The 19,901-nt window shown below is 46.1% G+C and overlaps 1 protein-coding gene across 3 annotated transcripts in view; it reads right to left on the bottom strand.

Annotated features, from left to right (window-relative positions):
- The window catches only part of Wdr81 (WD repeat domain 81), a 75,845-nt gene that overhangs the window by 33,296 nt on the left and 22,648 nt on the right, over positions 1–19,901 (bottom strand). For all 3 annotated transcript variants that reach the window (XM_075871773.1, XM_075871771.1, XM_075871772.1), the window contains exons 14-20: positions 19,024–19,223; positions 17,595–17,847; positions 15,084–15,356; positions 12,070–12,164; positions 11,012–11,267; positions 9,685–9,828; positions 1,040–1,250 (exon numbers count right to left, since the gene is read on the bottom strand). In XM_075871773.1, the coding sequence (XP_075727888.1) occupies positions 1,040–1,250; positions 9,685–9,828; positions 11,012–11,267; positions 12,070–12,164; positions 15,084–15,356; positions 17,595–17,847; positions 19,024–19,223 (1,432 nt within the window). The remainder of the gene's footprint in view (positions 1–1,039; positions 1,251–9,684; positions 9,829–11,011; positions 11,268–12,069; positions 12,165–15,083; positions 15,357–17,594; positions 17,848–19,023; positions 19,224–19,901) is intronic.

Genomic DNA, 19,901 nt, shown 5'->3' with positions numbered 1-19,901 from the left:
TGCGTCGGCATGGCGCGTCGTCTATTTCTGCCTATGTGTTTCTCATGTGCGGCACTTCGTACGTGTGCTGAGGAGTTCGTCATCTAGTAGTGCATTAGCATCGACGGCGTGGAATGGCCGACTCCAAAAACTCGAGTGCACCACGATGCCGCTTTTAAAAGAAAAGTCATCGCGTGTGCAGAAACGAACGGAAATCGGGCCGCATCGCGGTCGTTTGGAGTTCCCGAAACGTGCGTCCGGGACCGGCGGAAACAAAAGCAGATTTTCGACAGCAAAGCTTTACGCAAAGGTTTCAGTGGACCACAGCAGGGTCGGTTTCCGCAAAAAAAGAGCTGCTCGGCGAGTATGTGCTTTAGCAGCGAGCAGCTCAGCAGCCCGTGACGGCAGAACTGCTCCAAGTGCGGGCTATGCAGTTAGTCTTAGAAAAAGGTCTAATGCGGAGCCAGTTTAAAGCGAGCAGGTGCTGGCTAACTAACTTTATGAAGAGGAAAGGCTTTTCCCTCCGAAGGGGAACATGCATATGCGAAAATTTTTGCGGAGGAGTACGATGAAAAGCTTCACAGTTTTCAGAGGTTCGTCCTAAACTTGCGGCGCAACAACGACTACTTGCTTGGGCAAATCGGGAATGCCGATCAGACGCCTCTTTACTTCGACATGCCTGGCACCACAACCGTCGAGAAGAAGGGGGCGAAGCAAGTTCGCGTGCTGACATCGGTCCACGGTAAAACTACAGTGACGGCAATGCTCTGTTACACGTCAGATGGGCACAAGCTTCGCCTGTACCTCATATTTAAATGGAAGACGCTCTTGAAAGGAGTAGTTTTTTCGAGTGGTGTGATCATGCGGGCCAGCGAGAAAAAATGGGTGCGCGTTGCAATCGATGTCTTACGTGTTTTTTTTTTTTTTTTCGCGGTGGAAATCGGGTGCGCGTTACAATCGAGGGCGCGGTAGAATCGAGTAAATACGGTAGTCAACTGGGGTGAATTCACTGTTGGCAGCACATATCAAACTGATGGTAGTGCCTGCTCGCCCTACTTACCGCCCTCGAGCAGCGCTCCCTTGGCTGGGCTCAGTTGCTGGGGCCCCATGTAGCAGAGCGTCAGCATGCGCAGTAGGTTCCTACTGAGGTGCTTGGCCGTCAGAACTGGGCCCAGCCGATGCGCGAGCCACACGACACTCTCCGAGGCTATGTCACTGAGGCTGCAGCCACCGCTGTCAGCCGCTTCCGGGGGAGTCACCTCATACGTCTCCTGTTGGTGCATGTGTAAACTTTCACATGTCATTTCTAGCTAGATGATTCCCATACAGGTGGTCAAAGGGGTATTCATACCTCTTTTCAAACGTGCCTTCGCTCTGCCGTAGAAATCTCTTATATGAAGAGATGACTCCGAGCGAGTGAAAAGGTGGTTAGGTATATTATTTTGTTATTAACATCAATTTTCCTATGGTGCACCTATTAGAGCCAATGCTATACATGTTAAGCTACAGTACTAATTCTGGTGACTTGAGGCAGCGGTCTGGCTAGTGATGCCAAGTAAAAAAAAAGTCACAGTTTGACCACATGGGCGGAGCAATGAATGCGACAGAAACAACTTCGAATGTCATGTGAAGAATGGGAAATGACTCGCCACTCGCGAAGCGCCACTCAAGCGCAAAGGACACACGAAAAGTATGCAGGACAAGCGCGAAGTAGCAACAGTCACCTTTCGACACTCTCACCACGCTGCTCAAGCACCAAGAAGAACGCTCAAAAAGAATGCACAAGCATACACAAGAAAAATGTGAACTAACAACTGTCACCGCTGTTACTTCTTCGTGTTCGATCCAGCAGTCTGCAAGTGTTGCCAACTCCAGGGCCTAATTGTTAAACACCGGGCGCGTAGAGCAACCCCTCTGCACCTTCTGACGTGTGTGACATTTGAAGCATTGCTTGCCTGGCGTTTCACATCGTGAATTGCAACGGTAATGGGCCACTTATTAGTGAGCCACATCTCAAGAGCAGTTGAAACAAAAAAAATCTAAAAGTGTTGACTAGAAGATTGCCCCTCACACTTCCTCGCGGGTGGCACTGAAGCACCTCCGAGATTTGCATGCCTTCAGCAGCGAATACTGTATTCACTCGCATAATGGGCGCACTTTTTTTTTTTAGAAAGACCGGCCTGGTGTGCCAATTACGCGAGCTGAAATGTTCGAAAATTTTTTCGACTCGTTTCTCGCGCTTTAAACCTGCACATTTGTAAAGTAAAAGGCGACTTTATCATTTACCAATTAATTCAGCATAAAACAAACATACCTGCGTGCCTTTTAATGAACAAGTAAGAGCCGTCAATTGCACACACACACACGTAAAATTTATTTACACAAAGGTCGTAGGTACTTCTCCTTTTCCCTATTCAGAGTCCAAGCCGGAGAACACATTTTCATCCTCGCTGAGCGGGAATTCGCTTTCGGTGTCCGAATCATCCGCACCCCACAACATGTCATCATCACTCGCATCCGGTGCGTTCGAGACACCCGTATCCTTGAAGCTTTTCCTGACGACTTCGTCGGAGATCGCCTGCCACGCTTCCGCAATCCAAGAGCACTGAATTTACACAGGCAGCCTCTTAATCTTACCACCCGAAGTCAGCTGATGTTGTTTTCCAGCTATCAAGGTGGTATACAGCCTTTGAACATTGTCCTTGAAAGGCTTAGTCAAGGTCTCATTCAAAGTCTGCAGTATAGATGTGTGCCTGCCCGGAATCACTACCAGATCTGTGCGCAGCTCCTTTAGATCGTCTCGTATGCGGTCTACTAGATGCCCATGAAAACTGTTCAGAACAAGCATGAACGGGAACAGCAGACCACCAGGCCGCCGACCCCAGACTGTTTTCACCCAATGCACCATGAGTTCCGCACTCATTCAGCCTTTTTCCTGGACTCTGATATAGATGCCTTGAGAGAAATTTGCCTTTGGGGGGTTCTTACGTTTAAAAATAACGTAAGGCAGTAGCTTGCACCCATTCGTTGTCACCACCAGCATTACGATGCATCGTTGTTTATCAGCGCCAGATATTATAACGATGACGCTCCGTGCACCTTTTTTTCCTCCACTGCAGTGTTCCACGGCATATCAAAGCAAAGAGGGGTTTGATCGGCGTTGCCGATCTGGGACAAAATGAAGTCTTTCTGCTGTCGGAGCTTTATAACGAAACGGTAGGAGTCTATCACTTTGTCCTCATATGTTGCGGGCAAGTGCTGGCACAAGGTGGTCCGCCTACGCAGTGCGAGGCCATGGCGCCACATGAAACAAGTGGTCCATCCGGAACTGGCTTTGAACTCTTTTGCTTCGAGGCACTGCGCTCGGGCTATTCTGCACGCTTTAGTCTGCACAATATCCAATGACACAGCACAGGCGTCTTGTCGTAGCTCCTGTATATATCGGAGCAGTTGCTCTTCCACGTTCGGATACATGCCGGTCTTGGCATTGCGGAAAGCTCGGCGTGTCTTCTTCGTCGCCTTATGTTTTTCTTCTTCATCTCGTTAGTACAAAATACTAGTTTCCCCAACACCGAAATGCCAGCTTGCAGCACGGTTGCCGTGCTCCAGCGCGTACTGCACTGCCTTCAGTGGGGAGATGCGGGTCGAAAAATCGCGTTTTTTGCGAAAATTTCCACTTTTGAGATATTGCTTCTAAAATCACTTTTGATCATTCAACTATCATTTCCCCAAAGGTCATAGCTGAATTCAAACGAGAAAGTGGTAAAAAGTCGATCTGCGCTAGTGAAGGTAGCTGCCGAAGTCGCGAATTCACGCATCCGACGGCTATTTTTGAAAATCCGCCACTCGGCAACACGATGACGTCCGCCATCGGGGTTTGTTCGGTGGTGTAGATCAAGGCTCCTTCTAGTGTACAGGCGTCCCCCTAGTTTCGTATTTTAGTGAGGAATTTCACAAAACAGTCGTTTCCAAGTCGGTTTGCAGCCAAGCTGCAGCCGCTTCGCGCATCTCTACCGGTCACATGGTACGCTACCGAGGCCGCCATTGGCTACATCTGATCGGCCTCGCTCGCTGAGCGCTTGCGACGATCGGCACTTGCCGTGCGTTTCTACGTTTTTCCGAGTTCACCATGGATAACTCGAAGAAGCGAGACTTCCGAGCACGAAAGTTTGCAAGCAAGAACAAGTACCAAGGGCGTCGACGTAAACCGAAGCGCAAAGCAGCGGTAGAAGAATGCGAGCCGCGGGCCACTAGGCCTAATCAAGGCAGCGGGGATACGGCGGCTTGCGGGAACTTTGACGAAATCGACGCCGCGATCAAGTTCATCAGCGCATCAGAAAAAAAGATTGAACAGTTCGAAAGCGAAAGAACGAAGAGTGTTTGTGGCTCTGTGAGCGGAGTATTTTGTGACATCGGCGCACTGACATCGATGGTAAGCCGTGCTGTTTGTCCAACATGCCACACCGCTGGACTCGTCGTTCGCGACACCGCAAGTAAACGTAAGGGCCTCTCTTCGTTCCTCGAGCTGCACTGTGATAACAGTGAGTGTCCTGAGTCAGTGGTTTCTGCCGCGCATAGTTCGCGGCGTGTTCTGCCGGAAAGACAGCCCACCGATGCCGGTGATGACTGGAGCTACCGAAGCGGCAGCTCGCGTGACAGCTTCGCTGTCAATGTGAAGGTAGTTGTGGCTGCGCGTGCAATAGGCATTGGGCATGAACAGCTGTCGCGTTTTTGCGCTATTCTTGGACTGCCAATACCTATGCATCATAAGACTTTTATTGCAATTGGCAAAAAAGTTCATGCTGCAGCTACCAAAGCTGTGCAAGAAAACCTGGCGAAAGCGCGGATGATAACTAAAGAGAAAGTGGATGGGGCTGATGTTGCTGTCATGTATGATGGCACATGGCAAAAAAGAGGGCACAAGAGCCACAATGGCATCGGCACTGCTGTGTCTGTGGACACTGGTTTGTGCCTAGATTTTGAAGTGCTATCGAATTACTGCCTTGCCTGTAGCCGGCACCAGGACTTGGGTGATGAGGAAGAAATATGGCAAGCATTCCACACACCTGTCTGCGAAAAAAATACAGAGTGCTCCTCTCATGCCATGGAGACTGAGGCAGCTTTGCGCATATGGGGCAGGACATCCTCATACACAACACCATTGCGCTTCACCAAGTTCCTCAGTGATGGGGACAGCAAAGCTTATACCGCTGTCGCTGAGGCCAAGGTATATGGTGAAGCTGTTGTGGACAAGGAGGAGTGCACAAACCATGTGGCCAAGCGTCTAGGCACTGCACTTCGGAAACTGCCAACAAGACTTCCACGAGGGAAAAAGCTGACAGATGGCACAATTCAGAAGCTGCAGAACTATTACCGTATTGCAATCACAAACAACAGAGGTGATATTCTGAAAATGCATCGTGCCATCTGGGCCTCATATTTCCATTCATCATCGAGCAACACAGCAGGCAGCCACCGATACTGTCCAGAAGGGGCGACTTCCTGGTGCAAGCATAGGCGAGCTGAAGCGCTTGGGGAGGCCCCACCCGACCACACACCAATCTTGACCAAGGCTCAAGGATTGGCTGTGCTTCCCATTTACAAGCGGCTCACAGATGAAAAGTTGCTGGTGCGTTGTATCCAAGGGAAGACCCAAAACGCTGCAGAATCTTTGAACAGCAAAATCTGGTTGTTGTGTCCGAAGACTAAGTTTGCCTCCCGGACAACAGTGGAAACTGCAGCTGCTATGGCCGTGTTGTGGTTCAATAAAGGACATTCAAGCTTTGAACACGTGCTAGAGGAGCTTGGTGTAGTCCCACCAGATCAACTGATCACCCTGGGCCAATCCCGCGACCAGAGGAGAATCGAAAGAATGTCTGCGTGTGAAACAGCCGAGGCAAGGGCCCATCGGCGGAACGTGGCAAAGAAAGCGCGCCTTGACGACTCCCTTCTCAAGCGGCGAGAAGGATCCACATATGGAGCAGGACAATTTTAGGTGCTCTAGCTGTGTCCCTTCTATGATATCACCAAGTTTTGTGCAAATCGCACTGTGTAATCATGAGTAAACATATTTACAACTTTCAAATGCATTTTTCTCGATTTCCATTTTGAGGTAATTCTCTCATCTTGTGCACAATCTTTTTTAGGCATAAAATAGTCCTATCTTGATGAAATTTTGCACAGAGCTTAATCAGCCACTCTAGAATACAAGTATCTACTTTAGGTTGCATTATACATCACAGATTTTTTGTTACACAACTTGATACACTGATAGAGAGATGTAAAATATGCATTTAGTACTTTTAATTTTTTTTTTTAATGTAGCAAATAAATTTTCTGTTTGAGGTACTTTTCTGTATTGTACTGCTCAAGTGCAGCAGAATGAGCCATTTTGCAATTCTGTGTGAAAATTTTTAGTAAGCTTTATTATGTGCACAAAAAACACTATATTTTGATATCAAAGTTGTAGTAACTCCGGAACTACTATAGCTATCAAACAAATAATTGCAGTTATGAAATCAGCACTGCAAGCTTTACTAACACCTAAAATTTCAAGGAGCTGGGTTATGAAATAAAAAAAAACCTTTTTCGAGTAGCATCTCCCCTTAAATCCAGCCATGTAGCTTGCACACTTACCCATGGTGGAACCTAAGTTGAATACACGACCATAACATACGTACACCACTTGCGAAATGGCATTTCTTTTTTTTCTCTGTCTCTCTCTGAAACGAGCCCCCAGCGTTGTACACGTGACCCCCAAGGAGTGCGGCGATATGGGGGGGGGGGGGGGGGGTATCAGTAATTGATGGAACAGCCTTTTTTTTTTCGCTCATCGATGCTTTCTTTTTTCAAGTTTTATTTCGGCAAACACAGTGATTAGGTCACTGCACTTCGATTTTTTTTTATTGGCTCGTCGATTTGCCTTCTTTTTTTCTTCAGAGTATGGGGACCGCATTCCAACTGTATCGCTGGGGGGTAGAATCGTGTCTGATCATGGCCAAGTTCGGGGTGCTTATTATGAACGGAATTCAAAAAAATGAATTTTCTGCGACTAAACTAGGGGTGTGTCTACTATGCGAGTGCACCAATTATGCGAGTAAATACGGTACTCGCCATTAAACATTTAATGAACAGGGGGCACATGACCAAGCTGTCTAACGAGCAGGCTGCAGAGTGTGAGGAGTCACAGGTTCATATCTCAGTAGCGAACTTGAAAAATTTTTTCTCGTTTCATTTTTCTTTGTGGCTTTAATTTTCATCTACACTCAAACCTTATTATAACAAAGCTGAATCTTACACGAAAATAAGTTCGTTACAACCGAAAGTTTGTTACAAAAGTATATTTCTAACACTATATCTATTGCAAAAGTATTTTTAGTTACTTCATTATAACCAATATTTAGTTATATCCGGAGTTATTATGTCGAAGTTTGTGAGCACACACATACACATAAGTGGAACGTGAAGGCAACGGCAACCGCGAAAATTTGCGAAAAGTGCCCATATGATTGCTATCACAATAAAACTTCTAAAATGGCCACCTATGTATCACCAACGGAGCCCCAAGGCAGAGCACGTGTAGAAGCGTCATGATATTTTACGCGAGCGCATGACAAGAAGGTCATACCGTGTTTCGATTTCAGGGTACAATAGGAACCGAAACTAGATAACTAACCCAAAAATTAAAAATAAAATTTTTTGGTTTTAAAGACTACTAAATCCCCAATATAGCGAACCTGAATATCACAAAATATAGGTTATAACGGAGTAAATGAGAAAAAGTAGAATTGATAGTGTTAGCAATACACCTTTATAACGAATTTCCAGCTATAACAAATATTTTCTCACATAGATGAAACTTTGTTACAATGAGGGTTGAGTGTACAAGACATACACTTAATGTCGCTATGTCGAATGCCCCTGGAATTAAATTACCTTTTCACCAAGGTCTCATAGAGTCCATCAAAGCTCCTTTCATGCCTTGCAAATGAATCCCCAGCAAACAATGTTGCAATTGACAATTAGCCCCCACACCACAAAAATTTAGGTGCCCACAATGGCAGTATTAGTGCCTCAGAGTGAACATGCATGCAGTTGCATGCAAACCCTCCCTTAGGCCATGCGTCACGCCATTAAGCTACACGTTACTACTAATGCAACATCCAACTATACCTCCTAATTTATAGTAAATGAACAGACCGACAAGCAAGCAAATGTTTTTTATGTACACTCAAACTTCATTTTAACGAAATTGCAGGGGGGAGTCGCACTGATTTACTTTCTTCCCTTTCTTTTTTGCGCCAAAAAAAAAACAAACAAACAAAATACATCATTAGAAAGAATGGGGAGGAGGTGGGGTCAGTACAAGGTCTTATAATGGCTTGGAGTGACCGAAGACCCGCAAGTAGGGTTTGCCAACTATAGTAGAAGGTACAAGTCTCAGAGGAGGGGGGCAGCCAAATATACTTGTATCTCCTAAAATTTTGTGTCATCAAAACAACTAGCAAAATCTATTTCTGTCAGAAAAACTGTCATATCTTTTCGTGGGACACACGTAAACCGACGAGACAACGCAACCGGCTACCGGGAAAGCGTCTGTCAAAGCTTTGCTTGAGGCCAACTGAAAACTGAATGCCTGAGTATAGCCAACGTACACAGATCGACAGGAAAAACGTAACTAGATTCTTCAGACAGGAACACCGAAACACTTCTAGCATTTTTATGCCTTTATCGCCTCTACCACTGCGTTAGCCACGTTCTCTTGGGTGGTAATTGCATCGCCCTTTTCGCCGGTGGCGCTTGCAGGAAGCGGTAGTCCCGCTTTAAATCCGTGTGTGCTGACTGCACACGCATCTTCGAAAATATGTCTTTTTTTTGCTGTCTATGATCACATCTGCCGCGACTTGGTCTGCAGTATTTGTGGAAAACAACGTCACTCTGAATGGTTGAGCATTGAACACGCGTGCGCTTTCGAAGTTCTGTCAGTTACGTCGTCGCTACACATCATGGTGTCAAAGCGACCCCGGTTTTGTCCACAGGGGTTGCGGCAAAGGACAACCACAGTTCTGACAGTGCGTGTGCTGGCCGTACGCGTCATTCCAAAGCACGCAGCTCATGCCCTTCGTTCGGCGATTTCGGTACTAAAGTTCATACGTCTTGTCGGGATGAGGGAAGTGCTCGGAATATCCGAATTTTGGCCCAATAGACATAGTGAAATTTAGAAGGGTAATTTCACGAATTCGTATTTGTCGGTCTCGCATCATTGAGATTTTACTACTATATATTAAAGGAACGCCTCCTAAATTCCTTTACAATAAAATGCGATGGGTTTGCTGAAAGCCTGGATCAGATTGGGCGGCATTTTCTGTCAATGCGGTCAGATCCCGCACCGAAATTTCAACATCTGGGAGATTTTTCTAATAACCGTACAAACATAAGAATTGGTCAAAATTCAGGAGTCTCACGGAAAACACGGGAGACTTGGCAAGTATGAAGTTGCATCTTGCACAAAAATAGGTTCATTATATCCTAAAATTCGTATTTAAAGATATATCCCCAATTGCTATCTATTGCAAGACTATTCATTTACTTCGTTATAACCAATCGTTATATCTTTATATCTGGGTTAATTATGTAGACGTTTGATTGCAGATGCGCAATGAGAATTGTAGGGGATTATTCTGAATAACATATCAAGGCACTCACAGTCACTGGTATAACAGGGATTGACGATATCTGCGGTGATGAGTCAGGCCCTTCAGATTCCAGCCGGTCGGGTGGATTCCCAGTGGTTTGTTCTTCCTTTTCAGCCGAAGGTGGCCAAGTCATAATTTCGGGAAACGTTGTGTCCTGCAACCAAGAAGTGAAGAAATTGATTGATTTGTGGGGTTCAACGTCCCGAAAGCACCATTTGATTATGAGTGACGCCGTAGTGGAGGGCTCCGGAAATTTCGACCATCTGGGGTTCTTTCACGTGACCCCCAAATCTGAGCACACAGGCCTACAAGATTTCCGCCTCCGTCGGAAATGCAGCCGCCGCAGCCGGGATTTGAACCCGCGACCTGCGGGTCAGCGGCCGAGTACCTTAGCCACTAGAACATGACGGCGGGGCAGAAGTGAAGAAAGTTAAGATTGTATTTGTATTGGCTTACAGTACACGCAGTCTTACATTTGATGAGTAATTATAGCAGATGCAGGTAATGATACAAGAGATTATGAAAATAGAATTTAAAAAAAGCACACAATGCAAGCAAAACGATTCTCCCCATTCTTTATTCTCGTTTAATTTTCAAATACTACTACTACATTTAGAAGAGTACAGTAGACTCTCAGTAAACTGAACCTGAAGGGATCGGGAAAATATGTTCCATTTAACAGGAGTTCTGTTTTCCGAGAGGTGAACATGAGGGCAGAATACAAGCCCAAAACCAAGCATTGCAGAGGCAATAGTTCCATTTAAGCAGTAGTTCTGTTTAACAGATTTCCCTTTACTGAGAGTCTACTGTAGTTTAAATTCATGTTGGAATGAATGTGAAAACTAATATTTGGTCAAATACTCGTAGTGCTCAAATATTCGCACATGCCTACTGGCAACTACTAAATTTTAGCATTAACATCTAGGGTAAGCACTAGTTAAGTGGGATACTGCACGAAATAAAAATTATACGAACATTACACCCGCAAAACATGAACACAGGTGCACATCAACTGCAGTGACCTGCACTTTGAGGTTGGCAACCATGAGATATGTCTCTGAGGAACATGATATTGTGTCGGTTTTCACTGGTAGGGAATTCCCTCCACACTTGGTTCATGTTCTGATGTAATAACTGAGTTCTTTGCATATTAATATGAATTCTGTTTTCCTAATTATGTGCCCTCTCATAGCCTCCGAACTTCAATGTAACACAACGTATCTCACATCTCAACAACGAATTCAGCGAAAGATGGAGGCTTAATGTGAATGAGAAGCATCAAATGCGTTATAGCAAACCAACGTACTCATGCCGCAATCGCAATTAATGACTCGCACCTTTCTCTCGTACGAATACGAAGCAGACTGCTCCACTTCCTGGTCTTGATCGAGCTCGAACATCTCTGGCTCCCCGAATGTGGCCGGCTCTGGAGAAGCAGACGGCATGTCCCGCTCAGAAGAAGAACTTCGATGGCCGGTACGCATCGGCGATGCCTCTCGCGATGCGGTCGCACCGGACGGGCGGAGTGGGTCGAGTTCCGCGCTGTCCAGATGTGATCCTTTTCGAACGGCCGCACTCGGATTCTCAGGATCTCTGAAAAAAAAAAAAAAAAAAAACATGGTACTCATGTTTTTTGTATTTGTTACAGCACTGCCGTAACAAATACAAAAACAGGATGAAGACAAGACATGTGATGTACTCACAACCGGCCTTTCTATTGAAAAAAAAATTCCCTTTATATGCAGCCAGCATAGTCACGCAAAAAAAGTGTCACGGAGAGTGTGAAGAAAATTGCATCAAGATGATAACAGCAAGAGGAACTTGGCCTTCTGATAAGCACACACAGTGACAAACACATTATTAACTGCACTATAATATGTGTTGTTGACATGTGTTGATAAGGCGTCCAATTTTTTTAGGGAGTTACAGATGCTCAGCAGACGCATTAATCTTTTAATCAGCGGTGTAAAAAGGCCTCAATTAATCCTCTTGTGATTCTACTGTGACGTTGTGAAAGGATAGTAGTATCAATAAAAAGCGGATTGCATCCACGCAAAAGACAATGATTGGCCAGATGATATGTGGTAGCATTAGAGGAGGGGAGCAGACGTAGGCGTTTTTGCAGAATCGCGCTCATGCACCTTCTTGAAAAAATATTGTTTCGCCTCAAAACGTTTATTTTACACGGACAGCACTTGTCCGTGTGGTTTCTTTCATGAGTCCCCGTGTAGAACATCATGCTGTTTCCTATTTAATAATGCAGAACCAACTAGCGTAAAGCTTCACTTCACTAAGACATATTTCTTCTGTGCTCATCCAAACGCAGCAGCAATGCACATTCTCTATGTAAAAAAAAAGAGACGCGAGAGGGCCTCGAAAAGGACTGCATGCTCACACTATCTGGGGTGCACTGTTGTCGCGATAACCTCCCACGGCTTCGACCAGAAGTGTGATAAAACAGTGCAGGAAGGTTCGCATTCCAAGACGTACCTGCATGGAAGTGAAAAAGAGAAAGCAGTGTCTTAGAGGCTAACTGCCGAGAAATGTTATAGCACTTCGCAAAAAGCCCAGTTTCACATGATGCAAATTCATAATTTAGATTACAATATAACACGGCATGAAAAGCTCGCAAAAGAGCCAACTTTGATACCACACAAAAAAAAAACGAAAATTCGAATTCTGCACAGAACCAAGGAGGTTTAAGAAAAGAATGGTGTAGTGGTAATTACATCGCGAATTTGACGCCAGCTTTTTGCCATCTTTTCCCAAGCATATGGTACAATATTAATGTCCAGCAAAGAGCCACATATTCTCCACACGCCTTACTAACTTAATGTCGGTAATTTGTGGTACAAAAGTGCAGTCCACTTATAACGATATCGAGAAAACCTAAAAATATGATCGTTATAACCGGTGATCGTTATATCTGGACTGCCGCCAAAAAATCGTCGCCGGACGTACCTTTTGTAGCTCCAGGCTTCATTTTGCTATTTTCACCAATTAATAAATATTGTAGATAGTAGGATGTCAAAAACAAGACTTTATTTCTTACTCCGAAGAACGCATCACGGGTTCGCTGAGGAAGAGAGACTGACCGACGGCGGGGTGGGAGCAGTGGGAGGAAGAAAGCACAGCCAGAGGTACACAGCCGGAATGCCAACGAGGCCCCGCCCCCATGCCGCCGCGCCGCTTTGCTTCTCGCTTTTTTTTATTTTCTCTATCTTTCTCGCTTTCGTTCGGCAAGCTACGAGTAGCTTGCCGGCTTGCCGTTGTAGAAGGCGGGGAGCCGCGGAGCGCGGCGCTTTGCTTTTCGCATTTTTTTTTAAATTCTCTCAGCCTCTCCGCGGTCGACGCGCGGCGAGGCGCAAAACGTGACACAGCTGGCGCCATCTGTAGCGCGTCGCGCCAACTCGCGATGCTCTCCTCGGCTTTTTGAACGGCCGGGACGCGCTGCCGGCGCTGTGCTGCAGTGGCGGCAGATACGTACTCGCCTACGCTAACTTTTCGTCTTGTCTCGGCATAGTTCGTTTCAGAGGAACTTATCAATCTAAATGTTACGATTATTCTGAATGAAACATGCCATCCACGGCAAACTTTTCATCGTTGTATCCGATATGCGGTGGATAACATATCGTTATATATGGTTTTTTTCCCCATAGCCCCAATGCATAAAATGAGACTGTTAAGTCGACCCATCGTTATAACCGATATATCGTTATATGTGGTATCGTTATAAGTGGACTGCACTGTAGAAGCAAATGCTCAATTGCATTGTAAAGCAATAACATTTGTGGGGGGAATTGAGATCGCACACACAATACACTCAAACCTCTATATAACAAAGCCAGATCAGCCATGAAAATGCTTTGTTATAGTAAAAATTTCTAATAAATGTATATTCTTAACAATGCATCTACAACAAAACTCTTCTTCAATTCCTTTGTTATATAACTGATAATTCATTATATCTGAATTCATTATATCAAGTTTTGAGTGCATCTTCACTTACAATGATGCAAGTGTTTGCCCGACAGAGAACAAAAAACCGAACTGTGCTAATGTCCACTTCTTGCAGACAAGGGCACCTATTCAGAGCAGCGCCGCGCAGGACAAGCGGCCGAAGTAAAGGCTGCTTCGTCAGCCAGGCGACCGCTTTCCCTCCTGACATCATGTGTCGGGGTCACACTGGCACCATTTTCCCTGTTTCCCATTTTTATAGATGCGAAGCAGCTCTTTGACCAACCTGTGTTACGCTGTCCCTCTGTACAAATATGCCACGCGCCGCAGGTGTTGGCACGGTGCCAAGTAAATCATGCTGCTGCTTCGTGTTGATGTTACGCTCCTTTCTCAGTGCACGCTCCCGTCACCGTCTCTCTCTCCTGCCGCGCCCTCGCCGTGATCCCGGAAGCTGCTACTTCATCTGTTCTCCCACAACACCTGCCATGACTACCGCTTGCTAAATGCCGACTTGTCGGTTCACGCACAATAAACCTGACGCACGCCTAACGTACGTGTTGAAACATGTCTGTACATGTCCCCTACAAGACCTACGCCAGCCATCACTTCAAACGAATCTTTAAGCGCTCACCGCAGCACCCGCGTTAGCGACGTTCAACCCGTGACGCCACCCGTGCGCAACACCGCTGCTTTGCATTCCATCAGGGTTCCTTTCGGGGAGCAGGTCCAAGTTTATTTTTTCTCCCCAACTCCGTGTTCAGCAGCAGTGGTCAGCAGCCAAGCACTGTAACCAATTATCTACTGTGGTGGAGAATAAGTTGAGGCAAACAATTTGAGAGTGTCACGCATGTATGCCCAGTTGCATATCACGCCTTGAACTGCATGACTGCCGTGGATAATCTTGTGCAGCCCCCCATTACACATCAACCACTGCAGACAGGACACAGTGTAATCAAGACTGCCTCACTAAGCGGGAGGACATAGTATGCAGCATGTAGGTGCATTCCACAACAGCTGCTACCGACAGACCTCTAATGATACAGCGCTTTATTTCCCTGAATGATATCCAAAGATGCCCTCACCACATATTTTAGTGATGACATCATCACAGGCCATCAGATGACGTGCACTACATGGTACCACTGGTGCCCGCCGCAGAACCTGTTATCTCCCCACTGTCGTTCCCTCATTCTCGCCCCCTCCCCACGATGGGCTTTCATCCTCCACTGCACTGCACGTCCATGCTTTCTCGGCCTTGTTCACTCTGTCTACTACACCAAGGCCGACACTGCTGAACGCAGGAATGGTGTTTAAGAGCTGTGCTCGAAAGCTGCGCTATAGCTGGTCCTACACCGTAGGCGGTTACATTATAACTGGTCTGAGCTGTATAGGCACTTTACATTCCATGCTCCCACATCCTTTCTTGCACGGCGAAAAAACTACAACCCTCACCTGCAACTTGAGCAAGAACGAGCGGTGGAAAAGCCGGAAGTGCCGCACAGTCGGCTGGTCAGTGGAGAGAAGGTTGATGAGCACGGTCAGGAGGCGTTCGGCCAGCACCTTTGGCCCCAGGGCAAGCCCCACAAGGTCAAACAACTGCCACACAGCCAGCAGAGAGGAGTCAGGGCTCGAGAAGAGATCACTCAGGTGGTTCATGACGAGGTCAAGATCGACCTGGCTCAGCTGAGTGAGTAGCGGGGGCAGCTCGCGGGCCACGAAGTACACCTGGAAGAATCAAACAATTAAAGGCTTTTGTGACTATAACTTTCAGGGTGATGCTTTCACTCTCTCCAAACTAGAATGCAGCCACTACATCCAGGAATAGAACCCAACACGTCCTGCTTAGTGCTGAAGAGCAACAGCAACAAAAAATTTGGGGACCCTTAAAGCTTCGCTTTTAGGAGTTGAATGCGATAGCAATTTCCTGTTCCTAGTGTGTACTTCAAAGACAGAGCAAACTTGCTATGGACCCACCACGTGGCCTCAAGAGAATAGACACAGTAGCGTGTGTGCCTTTTGTAGTGGGTGACCAGCTTTAAACCACTAAGCCATTATGACAATCCTGCTTTCTGACGCCCCGTGGCAACGGGTGCTTGTTCCATGCAATTATTATTGCAATATTTCTTGTTGCATTGCGAATGATGTATACAGGACACATATTTTTGTAAAGCATGAAAGCTACTTTCCCTGCATTTTCAAGCAGAGGACATTCTTTTCACTACATTCACAACAGATGTGTGGCTGTGTGGTAAAACATCCGCTTGCCAAGCAAACGATTCGGGTTCGATCCCCCCTTCGGCCCAAGCGACCCTGGTTCGGACCCCTATCTGACCCACGATTTTTTTATTATTCATTTTATTCTATCGTTCTCTATTTTGAGGTCACACATAAGATGATTTTTCGCTCACCATCAGCAACGCAGATACCAACGCCGGAATTTTTGCAATATGAGCTCTTTGCCGCTATCGCGTTGAAATTGGCCCCGTACCTGCGTGCTTCGCTGCAAAGGTCATCGAAAGACAGTAGTCCTTTGTCTGGAGGCGCTGCCTGAGATACAGACGCCATCTGGCAGCAATGTCAAATGTCGAACGCAAGGCCACTGGGGGGTGGCAACACCTTGTCATTTTAGCGAAGGGTAGGAAACACCTGCTTTTTCGTTCATACCGTCGCACTGTCAGCATAGCGTAGTGAACACTGCGGTCTTTACAATTACCAATCAATGCATTTTCTAAATAAAGAAACATGCTACCTAGTACTTACATACTGATGTTACGCTTCAAATATGCGTAATATTTGCTTTTTGATTGACAATGTTCTTAAGTGTGAACGCAGCCAATCACATGAAGATGGGCGGGCATTGGGGCAAGGGCTTGAACTTTTGCCGGGTGGCTGAATTATTTGACAAACAAACAGAAAGATAGACAGACCAAAATTTTTACGATAAAATATCCTAAGAAAAGCTATTGTCTTTAAAAGCACTGAAAATTAAGTGGTAAACCAAAGGAAAGCTCGTGATAGGCAGGCAGAAAGCAAGGTGGCGGATGACAGTAAGAAGTTGGCAGGAATAACGTGACCTCAGCAAGCATAGGACCAACTTGATTGATGAAACACTGGCGAAGAATTTTCGCCGCAGTGGGGATGGTCAGACTGATGACGATGATTATGAAATCATACTTTTAGCACAGGCTGTATATAGCTACACAGCTCGAACTTGTAAATGACTATGCTTGTGCTGCTACCACTTTTATGGTTTGAAGCAAAGCTGAAGCAAAGGAAGCACATTCGAACAGCTGCAGGTTTTGAATAGAAGAGAGATGCAAGCCGTAAGCTTTAAAAAGAGCTTCTTGAATCTGCAAATTTGTCCTATTGAACCTGTATGAGCTGGTATAAGACACTTAACAACAACACAAAAAAATGTCGATACGCAAGCAAACAGTATGCAAAATTAACCTTGAAGTGCAGCTTCGTGGCAGTTGATAAGTCTCTGAAACAAACAGTTTTATGGTACAGCCACTTTTTAATGCAGTAAAACTACTTTTATGAGCAGCTCACATGTGATGAAATTTTGAAAATTTTCAATTAGTGTCGAAGTAAACTCAGATACTATTGATTGACAAGTGGGGTTTAACGTCCCCAAACCACCATATGATTATGAAAGACGCCCTAGTGGAGGGCTCCGGGAATTTCGACCATCTGGGGTTCTTTAATGTGCACCCAAATCTGAGCACATGGGCCTACAACATTTCCGCCTCCATTGAAAATGCAGCCCCCGCAGCCGGGATTCCATCCCGCGACCTGCGACCGGGGTCAGTAGCCGAGTACCTTAGCCACTAGACAACCGTGGCGGGGCAACTCAGATACTATAATATTCTGTTCAATATTCGAAGCGCTCAGACATACACACAGGTCTCTGTTTTTTTCATGGTCATTGAGGTTGTTGCTTCACCTGACATCAGGCCATACCTTTTCAGGCGCTGTCGGCTGCGCATCCAGCTTGGTGAGGAAGTCGTAGAGAGCTGGATAGTAGGTCGGAAACGGGACGGTCGACAGCAACGGCTGAAGTAGCTGGTGAGCAGACGGAGGAGGCAACCCGCCGTCGCAGACGCAGGGGTAACGCCACTCGACACGACCGATTGCTGGCTCCTTTCCCTTGATCGCCGGAATGGGGACCGGTTTCTCCGTCTGGAGCAGAACTTGGACCGCATTGTGAAGAGACCTGAAAAGGGAGGAAATTGTGGCTCCTGAAAAGCGTTCCTGCAACTATTTCGAAGCAAGGAAATGGTTTGGTGGACCACTACACCTCCATTTTCCAAACAGGTCTGCGACTGTTTGAGTAATATTCGCAGTTTCGCATGCCAAAGCCATGATACCGTGAGGCACGCCGTAGCGGAGGGCTCTGCAAATTTCGACCATCTAGTGTCCTTATATGTGCACTGCCACTGCTCAGTACATAGGCTTCTAGCACTTTGCCTCCATGGTGGCAGAGTGCAAAACGCCCGTGTACAGTGTGATGCCAGTGCCCATTAAAGAACTCCAGATGGTAGAAATTTCCGGAATCCTCCGCTATGGCGCTCTCATAACCATATGGTTCTTGGTCGTAAGACCGCGACAATAATTATTACTAGCACTCCATCTCTTTCAAAATGCAACTGGGGTGGCCTTTGGGTCACCAGCCAAGCATCATAACCATTTTACCATGGGAGTGGGCAACTTGCGACTATGGAGAAGGTTAGCAGTACATGCTTTGAAGAGCAAAGAATATTAGTCTCGCGCCATGAAAAAAACATTGCCTATGCCAGCTTAAATTCTCACATCAATCATTGTGATGTTATCGATTCTGACCGCATCTGCTAAAGCCTGTGTAGTTCCTAATTAATAAAAATGAGGCACACTATTTTCTGAAAGAGCCAGAAATTTGACATACCAAGATACATTTTGAGACCCGTGACCGGAGTTTGGACATCTATGTCATGTCTGCGACTGCCTGTGTTTGACTCATACCTCTGCGTGCTGAGAATCAACAGGTAGTTATAATAGTTATAGCGTAGCCTTGGCGTGATAGTGGCGGTTAGGAAATAGCGTTACCGTGTTGCAAACATTTCTTGCAGGCAGCTCGTTATAGTTAAGCGGGATAGCATTTATGTGCCTAATCTGGGACGGTGGCGATCCCTAGCAGGCTGTAACTACATTAAAAAGCAACGACCTAGGAGCAATCTAGAAAGAACTTAAATTAGTTTTCAGAATCCTCCAGTTTCACTGTTTCCAGCCTCGCGTGGCTTAGTGAAAGTTTTGCCAGTAGTTTTAGTCAGCACTAGTGATGTGGTCACATTTCTTCTAGTTCCCCCTCATTCATTATGAACTTTTGAATGGACTTATTTGGCTAATGGCTTACCTAGGCAGCTTCGAGGGCTGGATCTTGAGCACCTGCAGAGCGTGGGTGTACCGCTCGGCAAGATCTCTCGAGGAATGTGGTGAAGTTGGCGAGAAAATAGACATTTCGACAAGCAGGCAGCCCAGCAGGTACATGTCGGCGGCATGCGAGGTCTGGCTGCGACGTCTAGGAAAGCTCCCGTCTTGTTCGTCGTTGCCCGACTGAAGCACGAAAAACGATAAAACAGATATCCGCTTTTGAACAGGTATGAGGCTGCATTTTTATCCTCATCATCTTTTTGTTCACTTCTAACATCTGAAGAATACGACTGCTCACAAGCACTAGAAACACAAAGGTAACACGATCATTCCTGGGCAGGTACGGCATGAAAGCACCTCCACTAACTTTTTTACTAGGACAGGACAGAAAAACTGAGTGACAGCATGGATGCCTACTTATTTGCATAGACATTAAACTATCGACACGTTGACCGACTCTGTAGTCAGTCAACGCGTAGATAGTCCAATGACTACGCAAATAAATTCAATCAACCAAATGTGCTAACAGCTTCCTCTTTTTTCGGGCTGTGCTGTTTGAGGGGTTTTGATCTACGTTCGAGTCGACGTTAATCTCGAGCTACGTTCATGCAACGAAAATATGCAACGTATTAGAAGGGTTCTACTGCTAAGGAAAGATGGAAGAAAAAGTAGTGAGAGGGAAGGCAAGAATGTTAACCAGTTTGGCATGACTTTTATGCTACCCTGCACAGGAGGAGGAGATGGGGGAGATTAAGGAAAGAGTAGAGAACGAATGAGAGGTGGGGCACACACAAACACATAAGGTTACAGCGCAGAGCGGCAGTCTTGTGTTTTATACGGCAACACAATCTACAGCCGCTC

The sequence above is a fragment of the Rhipicephalus microplus genome, chromosome 8 (genome assembly GCF_043290135.1).
Source record: "Rhipicephalus microplus isolate Deutch F79 chromosome 8, USDA_Rmic, whole genome shotgun sequence".
NCBI lineage: Eukaryota > Metazoa > Arthropoda > Arachnida > Ixodida > Ixodidae > Rhipicephalus > Rhipicephalus microplus.
This window is presented reverse-complemented; position numbering and strand designations above follow the sequence as displayed.